We start from the raw sequence: 12,040 nt of genomic DNA on the forward strand, positions 1-12,040 counted from the left end.
ATTATAATAAAAAGTTAAAAATATTGTTTTTTCTTTTTCAAAAGTGTCGCTCTTTTTTTGTTTATAGCGCAAAAAATAAAAACCGCAGAGGTGATCAAATACCACCAAAAGAAACCTCTATTTGTGGGAAAAAAAGGACATCAATTTTGTTTTTGTACAATATCGCACGAACATGCAATTGTCAGTTAAAACGATGCAGTGCTGTATCGCAAAAAATGGCTTGGTCATTAAATCTTCCGGGGCTGAAGTGGTTAAGAATCATTTCCTCTTCCAGGAACAGAAAGTATGTGGCTGTAATACTATAGATCTCCCTCTGTGCCGGTTCACACTAGACGCGGCACGACAAGTCGCCCCCCTGTGTGAACCAAGCCTTAGTCTTATCTCACTAACTCTGCTGCTATCTTTATTACCATTGATTTGTATGTGTTTGTTTTTCTCTTTTTTTTTTTCTTCTTTAACATTCTGCTTAAAAATGTGTGAATCAGTACTGCTTGGACCTTGAAGAAGGGGACATACCCCGAAAGCTTGTCCTGAAAAATTGTATGTTAGTGCAAATAAAAAAAGTATCACGAACAGTACTCAATATTCTCAGGAACAGAAAGTGAAAGCTTTCTCGGAGATGAGTCACATGTCACTTTATATCCTATCAGCTTCTCTTACAAATAAAGATTATAAGTTTCCTGGAAGACTGAGGGCTACAGAGACACTGAATATGGGAGAGAAGGTGAAATAAAAGCCTGTCCACTCTTGGAGGACCCCAGGGGTTGCTCTATTAGGGGGCTCCTCTATTCAGGATCTGGCCTGTTGAGGTTCTGATCTCTGCACTGCTGGGTTTCACAGCAATACGGCATACAGGTACGTCACAAAGGACAAGCCCTATTTTATTATCTCATATTTTCAAAGCTCCTGCATGTAGCTAGACAGCTGAAAACAGCCGTCTTTATGGAAGCACGTGGGTGGTGCCACTCTTCCTGCATGTGGGGGGCACATTTTCGCACAGAGCGAGCTAATCAATGCCAGATGGTGACCGCAGTCATGTGAGGATCAAAGATTATGGCAGTTTCCCGACTTAGAGAAGAGCCTAATACAGTGTGCAGAAGAAAATGTAGAGTCCCTCTGTGAAGTGTCTTTGTCTTGTGTCACTACACACCTTAGCTTGTTGGATGTTGCATTTATGAGGGACACTGAGCCTATGCCCACTCCACCAGTCCAGCGTACCTCTGTCACTTCAGTCCCAATGACAGATTGGGGTCCCGCCATGCACATAGCATGGACCTCATGCTTGCACTCCTTCCATGCCAGGTGGCCAGGCTAAGGGAATCTGTAACATGGGTTTGGTCCCAGTTGCTTTCAGAAACCAAGCCAGATCATTGACCCCCTCACTACCAGTGGACCCCTCACCTACACCAGATACCATGTTTCACGACTGGCTGCAATGTACCTTGCACTAGTTCTTGGTTACCCATAGCAACTGCCTTCTGCTTGACTTGCCGAGTGGACCTTTTGTAGTGGCTTTGCTTCATACCCCACCTGTGCTTTACTGACTCTTGCTCAGAACCATCATGCACCCCTTTAAAGAACTTCAGACCAGGCTTAAAGGAGTTGTAAAGGCAGGATGCATAAAAATCGATGATTTTTAAAAAAAAAAATTCAAAAAAAATCTGATTTTTTTTTTATTTAAATCTGATTTTTTTTATTTAAATCGGATTTTCTTTTTCATACATCATGGGACAGAGAGTCAGGCTAATATTCATTCACAGGCTTTATATGCTTAGATAAATGGTACCCGAGCATCGCAAAGAAGACTCAAGATTCTGCGAGGTTTTGCCTGCAATGTGGCCTCCGGGTGCTGGACCCTGTGAAGTGGAATCCTGGACACCACAGCGCTAAGGCATTCCTGCAGGGTGCTGTACTTGTCCAAGGGAGTGGAACATGAAAAGGGTACCCAGTCCTCGAAGGTCCTCAAGTGACAGGAACCCGCCATGAAGGGTGAAGATTGGGCTCTTAGTTTCTAAGTTTCCCTGCGCCTGGACAGGCAAGTGAAACCTCTTTACTTATTATTGTGGGGTGTCCCAGTGATTGTAACAATCAGTCAAGCTAGCTAGAGGCTGGACACCTGTGTGTGGTGACCAGACAGGGGAGTTTTGGGCTAGCTGTGGGTGTTTGCAAAGTGTACCTATTTTGCTTGTGTCTGGCTATTTTTTACCTGTATGATGGCGCACAACGGTGTGTCATTTCGCCTTAGTTCACCGGGGCGCATGTGTGTTTGCAAGAGTGCCACTGTGCTCAGCAGTTGTTTGGCGACCATGGTGCACGTACATTCGCAAAAGCGCCGCTGGACTTAGCAGTTTGTTTGGAGGCCATGGCGCACGTGGCTTCGCCGCACATACGCAGTAGCCTTTTATCTGGGCACGTGAGGCTTCACCTCATACGTGAATACAGCCAGGCCTGTTCGCTGGGACCACACACGTGCATGCGCACGCACACACAGAACATTCTGGCGCACACCCAGCTTATTTAAGCTGTGTAGGCCAAGCATGCAGTGCTTCCAGAAGGCAGCTGTGGGACACAGAGCAGGCTCTGAACACTTGCAGCGGTTAATTTTTCCTTACCTGGGTCACGTGAGTCACCAGGTGTTGCATGGCAGGCTAAAGGTGCTTAGCAGGATTGTTACATAGGGGCTTTAATAGGGCCTATTAAAGGGTCTCCATTCTGAGGTGTTTTAATACTACACCCAAGTACTCTCTTTTTGTGGCTGGTAAATGTCTTCAAAAAATGGAGCGGGACCAACACTACAGGGAAGGGCACACCTATGTCGTCAGTAGTTCCTGATGAACCTAGTCGTATCCCTAGTGTTGTATCCCTGAAAGACCAGAGGCTTCCGGGCAATCTAAGCCGCTGCGCCTATCTGGTATTGTGCCTATAGTCAATGCTGCTGCTTCACCCTTTATCACCAAGGATGAACTGTCTTCGGCCCTAGACAGGTGAGAGCACAGGATTGCTGGCATGATTGCCTCCATCCCGCAGGGTAGCAGGAAGCGTGACAGATTCCCCTCCCCGGAGCTTCCTAGTCTGGAGCAGGAATGGGTTGAGGATGGGGAAGAGCTTTAAGCTCAGGACTCTGTGAAGGGCCCGGCAGGTGAGTCGGCTTACGAGCAATCTGGACAAGAAGATATCCAGTTGATGTCTGCCTTTCAGTTGCAGAGGCTTTTGATCCTGATTTTGATCGAAATGGTTCATTCTGCCTTTAAGTTGCCTCTTGCAGAGGTGACTGAGCCCCCCCGGTCCTCTTTGGGATCCCTGAGGCCTCTTTAGGCCACACAGGCTGTCCCCGTACACCCGCTGTTGGAACAGGCGGTGTATGCTGATTGGGAACATCCTGACAGGATTTTTGTTCCTCCTAAGAGGGTTTTCCTTTTTATACCCCATGGATGAAAAGTTCGTTAAAAAATGGAGCATGCCAGCAGTAGATGCAGCAGTCTCTTCCTTAACCTGTTCCCGACCAGCCGCTGCAGGGGTACTGCGGCAGAATGGCATGGGCAGGCGAATCGCCGTTATGTTACGTCGCTCCCTCTGGTGGCCACTAGGGGTGCACACGCCCGCAGCTTGCCCCTGGAGCCCCATCGAGACCGCTGGGCTCCCACGATCACTCGTAACACGGCGAGAACCGGGATCTCTGTGTGTAAACACAGAGATCCCAGTTCTCTGAGGGGAGAAGTGACAGATCATCTGTTCATACAAAGTATCAACAGCGATCTGTCATCTCCCCTAGTCAGTCCCCTCCCCACTTCAGTTAGAACGCACACTAGGGAACACAGTTAACCCCTTCACAGATCGCCGCCATTACTAGTAGAAAAAAAAAATAATAATAAAAATGCTATAAATCTATCCCCTATTTTGTAGAAGCTATAACTTCTGCGCAAACCAATCAATATATGCTTATTGTGATTTTTATTTTTACCAAAAATATTTAGAAGAATACATATCGGCCTAAACTGAGAAAAAATGTTCTTTTTTTAAAAAAAGGGGATATTTATTACAGCAAAAAGTACAAAATATTGTGTTTTTTTCAAAATTGTCGCTCTTCTTTTGTTTATAGTGCAAAAAATAAAAAACGCAGAGATGATGAAATACCACCAAAAGAAAGCTCTTTTTGTGGGAAAAAAAGGACGTCGATTTTGTTTGGGTACAAAGTCGCACGACCGCGCAATTGTCAGTTAAAGCGACGCAGTGCCGAATCGCAAAAAGCACTCTGGTCAGGAAGGGAGTAAAATCTTCCGGGGCTGAAGCAGTTAAACAAGAACTTAATTTATCCGGTAGATAACGCACAGGGCTGGAAAGATCCTGTTGACAAGGAATTGGAGTCATTATTAAAGGCTTCCTTTTCTTTGGCCAGTTCAGCTATTCAAACAGCTGTTACAGCAATTGGTATCTGCCAGTCTGTAAAGGATCAGGTCAAATGGCCTGATAGGCCTAACCAGGAGGATGATTTGCCTGAAAGTAAGACAGATATTTTTTGAGCGCTGTGTTTTGCTATTGATGCCTTAAAGGCTTCAATACAGAAGGTTTCTCGTTTGGCTCTCTCTGTACATATGCGCAGACTCTTATGGCTTAAGAACTGGTCAGCCGAGCTTCCTTGTAAAAAGTTATTGTCAGGTTTCCCTTTTCATGGGGAACGTTTATTTGGTGATCATTTGAACAAATACTTCTAAAAGATTTCCGGAGGGAAGAGTTCTCTACTTCCTGTGAAGAAAAGCACCAGACGTCCTAAAAACCTCATGGACTGCTTCCTCCAATGTCTCAGGGTCAAGGCAGTTCTGCCGCCAACAGGACGCTAGGGCCAGGGGCAAGCAGCAGGGCCAGGGCCAGAAGAAGCCCTGGGTCCAAAATTCTTCTAAACCCAGCACCAAGCCGTCCTTTTGAGGGGATGCTCCCACTCCATCAAGACATTTGGAGAACAATAATTCAGGACGAGTGGGTCACCTCAATTATATCTCGCGGTTACTAGCTGGAGTTGCGGGGGATTCCCCCTCAGAGGTTTTTAAGATCCAGCGTTCCCTCGGATCTTCCAAAAAAGAAACTTATTGCTTCAGGCACTACCGAAAGAAGCACAGGGTTTTATTCAAACCTGTTTACGGTTCAGAAACCAAACAGGGACACAAGGCCCATTTTGGACCTAAGATCCCTGAACAAGTATCTACTGATACAATCCTTTCGGATGGAGTCTGTCTGCTCAGTAGTAGCCTCACTCCAGAGGGGAGACTTTCTAGCCTCCATAGATATAAAAGATGCGTATTTACACATACCTATCTTTCAGCCTCATCAGAGGTTTATACGTTTTGCAGTAGAGGAACATCATTTTCAGTTTGTGGATCTACTCTTCGGGCTGGCTACAGCTCCCCGGGTGTTCACTAATGTCCCAGCACCAGTACTGGGTCTTTTAAGGGCCCAAGGGATCCTAGTGCTTGGGTATCTGGACAACCTCCTGCTCGGAGATCACTCATTACAGGCTCTAGAACAGAGCATAATATGCACAGTGCGGTATTTGAAAAGCTTAGGCTGGATCATAAATAACAAAAAGTTTGCCTTGAAACCAGCTCAAAGTCTAAAGTATTAAGGTCTGATCCTAGATACGGTTCAAGGAAGAGTATTCTTGCCACCTGTAAGGATCTGTGCCCTGAAGGTTCAGGTGCATCAGATAAGGGGTATCAGACAACCCTCCATTCAGCTCTGTTTGAGTCTTCTAGGGTATCCTCCTTCGAGGTAGTGCCCTATGCCAAGTTCCATTCCAAGCCTTTACAACAAGACATCTTGTTGGCCTGGATCAGAAGAGGACAAGCCCTGGATTATGTGCTTATCTCCTCGGGCACGCTTAAGCCTAAACTGGTGATTGCAGGATCAGAACCTGCGAAAGGGAAAATCCTGACTACAGATTCCAGTCTCTCAGGCTGGGGAGCGACCCTAGAAGTGCTCACAGCTCAGGGGAAATGGTCAGGGACAGAACAGTTCCTGCCCATCAACGTCCTGGAATTACGGGCAGTACGACTGGCCCTATGGTCCTGGACGGTGAAGCTTCAGGACTGTGCTATCAGGGTTCAGTCTGGCAATGCCAATGCAGTGGCCTATATAAATCACCAAGGCGGTACCAGGAGTCGTTCAGCTCTGAAGGAGGTGAACCATATACTAGCCTGGGCACAGGGACATGTGCCGATTATATTGGCAGTCCATATCCCGGGAGTAGAGAACTGGAAGGCAGATTATCTCCGCCGCCAGCAGATCTGCCCGGGGGAATGGTCCCTACACCCAGAGGTGTTCCAGGATATTTGCCAGCATTGGAGATGGCCAGAGGTTGACCCATTGGCATCCAAGTTCAACAACAAGCTACAGCAATTTGTGTTCCGAACAAGGGATCCTCTGGCAATCGGAGCAGATGCTCTGATAGTTCCATGGAGACAGTACTCCCTGGTTTATGCTTTCCCTCCGATCCCTCTCCTTCCACATTTGTTGCGCAGGATTCGGAAAGAGGGGGTTCCAGTCATTCTGGTAGCACCAGCCTGGCCCAGAAGGCCTGGTTCCCGGAGATTGTGAGACTGACAATAAACGGGCCATGGACGCTTCCATGTCACCCCGATCTCCTGTCTGAAGGTCCTATATTTCACCCCAATTTACAGTCTCTAAATTTGACGACATGGCTATTGTAGCCAGGGTGCTGAAGGACCGTGGTATCTCGGGACCAGTAGTTTTTATCCCAGTGAATGCTAGAAAAGCTGTCACTAGGAAAATTTATCATAAGGTCTGGAAGACTTATATTGCTATATTGCGTGTGAAGCCAGAAAATGGCATCCTCGAAAATACGTGATTGGGAGAATTCTCTCTTTTCTACCGTCAGCTGTGGAAATCAAATTGGCTTTGAGTACAGAGGTCAAGTTTCAGCCCTATCAGTATTCTTCCAAAGGCCTTTAGCCTCCCATTCACTGATCCAAACTTTTATGCAGGGGGCAACTCGCTTGCTTCCCCCCATTAGGTCACATATGTGTCCTTGGGACTTGAACTTGGTGCTGTTTGTGTTACAGAAACAACCATTTGAACCTATCAAGGAAATCCCATTAGACTTGCTGTCACACAAGCTAGCCTTCCTAATGGCTATCACCTCGGCTAGAAGGGTGTCGGAGTTGGCGGCCCTTTTATGCAGGAAACCATACTTGATCCTTCACCACGACAGGGTCCATCCTTTCAGGTTCCATCCTTTTTACCAAAAGTGGTGTCGGCCTTTCATTTAAATCAGAACATTATTTTGCCTACTTTTTTCTCTCAGCCTCGCTCGGCAAAAGAGAGAAGACTGCACTCATTGGACCTTGTCCGGGCAGTCAAGGTTTATTTGTCTAGATCTGCGGAGAGCCTAGGATCAGACTCTTTTTGTTTTACCAAAAGGACCCAAGAAGGAGCAGGCAGCTTCCAAGGCTTCCATTGCCAATTGGGTCCAACAATTGATCATTCAGGCCCACGGCCTGAAATATAAAGCTCCTCCCTTTAGGGTGAGAGCTCATTCTACCAGGGGTGTAGGAACCTCCTGGGCTTTTCACCATCAGGTATCTGTGGTTCAGATTTGTAAAGCTGCTACCTGGTCTTCAGTGCATAATTTCACAAATTGTTATCAAGTGGATGTTCAAGCAGCCGAGGATTCGGCTTTCAGCTGCAGTATACTGCGAGCTGCCGTATAAGTTCTGATGGCTATCGCTTGGCAGGGTGTCTCCCTCCCCTCAAGGCTATTGCTCTGGGACGTCCCAGCAGGTAATGAATATTAGCCTGACTCTGTGCTCCATGATGTATGAAAAAGAAAATAGGATTTTTTCATCATACTTACCTGTAAAATCCTTTTCTTTAAGTACATCATGGGGCACTCTCCCCTCTTTTTTGAGGATTCAGTGCTTGCTACCAAACTGAAGTACTTCCTGTATGGGAGGGGTTATATAGGGGATCACTTCTTGTCTAAAGACCTTTGGTCTACCAGTGTCTATTCACCTGGAGATGGAATATAGCCTGACTCTGTGTCCCATGATGTACTCAAACACTGTTCACATATGTGTGCACGACATACATATGCATTTGCTATTGCGCACGAGCATGGGGGAACAAGGGCCTTTAAAAAAAATAATTATTATTTATTTTACACTGTCACTTTCATTTTTATTTTATCACTTTTATTCCTATCACTAGAAATGTAAACTTCCCTTGTGATAGAAATAAGGCATGACAGGTCCTCTTTATAGAGACATCTGGGGTCTCCTCTAAAAAACATTGATCTTTTATTTTCCAGAACAAATGGCTGTGTTTACATCTGTCAGAACCATAAGTGATGTCATGACATGGCTTCCTGTCTCCCAGGTTCAAAGAGATGGCCAGGGACTGTCTGGTCCATGGCCAGCTCTATGATAAGCCGGTGGCATCGTCAGATCGGACTTCAGGCTCCCAAAACCTGTAGCTGCAGGCATCATCCCGGTATAACAACTGAAAGTCAAGGATGTCCACCCAGGGGTTAAAATAGTTAATGCAACCATTACTTCAATCATCAGGATAGTACAGTCCAACATGAGCAGTGACAATAGAACTATCTCTAGCAGGCTGCCCAGACATACCTCTATAAGGTAGTAGTTCATGTTTGGTGCTCTCCAGAAGCTGATAGATCTCTAGACTCCCAGTGCCTCTGACAGACTGCAAGGTGCAGCAGTCCTGCTCTGCAGCAATCACATCCTTCTTTTGAGCCGGTACCTGTGACATCGGAAACCGGCCTTCCCACTTTTTACAATACCAATAGGATAGGCTGGGCCCAAAAATCACAGGAACAGCAAAGTACAGCATTAACCCCTTTATAGACTGGATAAGCCACTTTCTAGCTAGAAAACTGTAGGCAGCCTGCCTACAAGCAGATTCTCCGCCATCTCAAGGTAGCTTGGTTCAAGCCATGAATAAGTGTACTGGTCAGCCCAGGGTGATTTCTGCAGTGCCATTTAAAAAGGGCATTAAGGAAATAAGCACCCACCACCTTGGCGTTTTTAGACATATGGCAGTTCAAAATTTGTTAAAGAGACAAGTGACAGAGTGTTTATAAATGCCCCCTGGCACTGAGATCCAATGTGTTGTTGGTATCTGAGGCCAGGAGGGGTGGGGATGTCACCCTCTACATAATGTAAGAATAGTCAAGGCTACAGACAGGCTAGGTGGTCAACGGAAGGAGGTCCCATGTGCCGCCTTACTGTGAAGCACTGTTTTTTCTATGCAATGTGTAGTGCAAGCTTGTAATATGAAAATAACTATAGGGGGGGGGGAGGGCAATTTAAAAACACGCTGTCGCTTTTCCTATTTCCCACTAAGCCCCACTCTACTATCTCCACTGTGTCATGACTACTACATCATATATTGGGAAAAAAGGTATGGAGTGTTTCTGCCCACAGAATAGAGGTTCAACAGTTCAACCAGAAAACCATCTTGTTTTTAAATAAACAGTATACAGTACATAAAATACAGCATCTGAGTGCCGAAACATGTATACAGCAAGAGCCAGAGCAATCTGGGTCAGTCTCCAAGGCTATGTTGCTTAGCTCCTTCATTAAATAAATAACCTATATAATACAAAGTTACCTATACAACCAGTCCTGGATCCTTTAAAAACCACTTGGTATGAGTTGGAATAATACTTTAAATAGACAAGTTCTTTTTTTTTTTGCATGGCAGGTCCTCTTTAATACATGCCCATTTTGTGTTTGCAGGATGCTCAATATCACCCTCCTCCCAGAGGATGTTCTTCTGGAGATTTTGTCTTTGGTTCCACCTCTGGACTTGATCCGTCGCTGCCGGCTGGTCTGTAGGCAGTGGAGGGACGTCATTGACTCTTCGACGCTGTGGAAGATGATATGTCAGAAAATGGGACACATCCCCAAAGACTGGAAACATCAGCCAAAAGACTGGAAGAAATATTATTATCTCAGCAACCGCAGACGTAATTTACTGAAAAATACTTGTGCAAATGGTGAGACACATAGGCACGTTAGTAACGTAGTTATGTGGAGGGCAATACTAGAAGTCAATTAGATGTACTGTATGCATATGTGCTGCCACTCCTTTACTGTGTCCATTTACTGGCTAGAGGTGGGGAGGTCACCAGACTCTATTGGTTAATGTAAACCCAAAATCTGTTTTGAGTATGTTTGTTTGGCATCATGCCTCATTCTATACAGTTTTCTTAAGCAAATCATTTTTGGGCCTCTATTGTAAAGTTTCTTATTTGATGATCCTGCCAGAACCAGCACTTCCTGTTGCAGGCTGATAGCGCTAAGCCACTGCCTTACAATTAGCAGTAGTGTTGTCAGCCTGCTATGCACACTACCTTATTTTCTGGTGTATTAGGCGACCAGGCGTATAAGACGACCCCCAAAGTTTACTGTTTTTCTACAGTTATTGCCTATACTCACTGTATAAGACGGCCCCCCCTTCCGAGACTTCATACTTTCTATATTTCCTTCTTCTTGCTGGAGCTGGAGCCATACTGCGCTGAGCCAATCACGGTGAGAGATATATTCTGTTAATGAATACAAAGCCTGCTCGGATTGGCAGAGGCTGTAACATCATCAGTCCGTGCCTCTCTGACTCTCAAAGCCATACAGTGGCCACATACAGTAGCCTGCTCGGATTGGCAGAGGTTGTTTCTCCAATCTGAGAAGGCTCTGTATTCATTAATAGAATACAACGCTTGCTGGGATTGGCTCAGCGGTGTATTACCGCACATCCGGCAGGCTGACATACAGCGGGCTGCATTTTATACCCGGCCTATAAGACGACCCCCGCTTTTTGGCCGTTTTTTGTTAAGTGTTAAAGGTCGTCTTATACGCCAGAAAATACTGTACTTCAGTTGGAAATTGAGCTCCGTATATGATAGATAATACCAAAGGTACTAAAAATGGATCTTGGGCTTACATACACTAGCAGAGGAAAGTCAAGTCCCTGGCCTGGATATAAATCACAGGGCTAAGTGGAAAGCATTATTAATCCTTCATCAGATATACAATTGCCCAACCGCAATCTTACTTCTTTTTTACTTATTTTGCAGCCAGGCAAAATATAGGGTTTTTTTTGTTACTATGTGTGCACTTAACAGTGTACTGAGTTGACCTGTTCCAGCAACATGCTGAAGTGGCAGACTGCTGTTCTCACACATAGTTCAGCAGTCTGGATCTACAGCAGTGCAACACACCCTCTGCACAGAGCTCCAATCAACAACACTTGATGTATATGTGTGTGTGTGTATATATATATATATATATATATATATATATATATATATATATATATATATATATAAATATGTAGTACCTGGGTGTTTAGGCAGGGTTGCTAATAAATTTAGTTTGCCAGGTGGTAATTTTCCTGGCTAATTGTTAGAAGATCAATTGATTCCCCTCTAATTCTGGGATTGCTGTAACCTTTCTTTTCTGTCACTAGGTGGCACTGTGGCTGGGGACATTAGAATGACAGGGGGCTTCACAAGGTCAGAGTATGAATGGATGGGGTGTCTCAGCCAATTGGCAGGAGTTTCTTTAGTTCCTTGGCCTGCTGGGAGAGCCTACTTATTTGGGCAGAGTCAGGTGATCGGGGTTCTGTGCCACCTGGACGGCTGTATGGGTGGACGTGTGTTATGTCCCCCTGGGCTGCTAGGCCGGAAGCCTGAGGCCTATCCCAGGGACACCTGGCTGCTAGGCTGCCTAAGGCCTATCCAGGAGCAGGAGAAGCAGCGTAGGGTTGGGACTGCAGGATTGGAGTCCAACCGAGTTGAGAAGGTTCAGCCGGACAGGGAACCAGCTGTGGTTGGAGGTTGAGGGGAAGCTGTCGGCACTAAGGGACCATCCACCTTGTTACCAGAGGTGGTAAGCTGTAGCAAGTCTTCTCACCAGCCGGGGACGGTGAAGAAGTGGGAAAGCATCAGTAAGTGCCAAGCCAGGGACCCAGCAGGCTAGCGGAGGTGATGCTTGAGGAGTATACAGCGGGA

General features: G+C 45.9%; 1 protein-coding gene across 2 annotated transcripts in view; it reads left to right on the top strand.

The window, feature by feature from the left end:
- LOC141111128 (F-box only protein 6-like) overlaps positions 1–12,040 on the top strand; it is a 128,337-nt gene that overhangs the window by 96,628 nt on the left and 19,669 nt on the right. Inside the window, exons 1-2 of one of the 2 annotated variants that reach the window (XM_073603165.1) lie at positions 630–855; positions 9,768–10,027. In XM_073603165.1, coding sequence (XP_073459266.1) covers positions 9,769–10,027 — 259 coding nt within the window. In that variant the 5' untranslated portion in view covers positions 630–855; position 9,768. Of the gene's footprint in view, positions 1–629; positions 856–9,767; positions 10,028–12,040 lie in introns of those variants that run through there. The other variant, XM_073603166.1, reaches the window with a different exon arrangement.

This window comes from Aquarana catesbeiana, linkage group LG10 (genome assembly GCF_042186555.1).
Source record: "Aquarana catesbeiana isolate 2022-GZ linkage group LG10, ASM4218655v1, whole genome shotgun sequence".
NCBI lineage: Eukaryota > Metazoa > Chordata > Amphibia > Anura > Ranidae > Aquarana > Aquarana catesbeiana.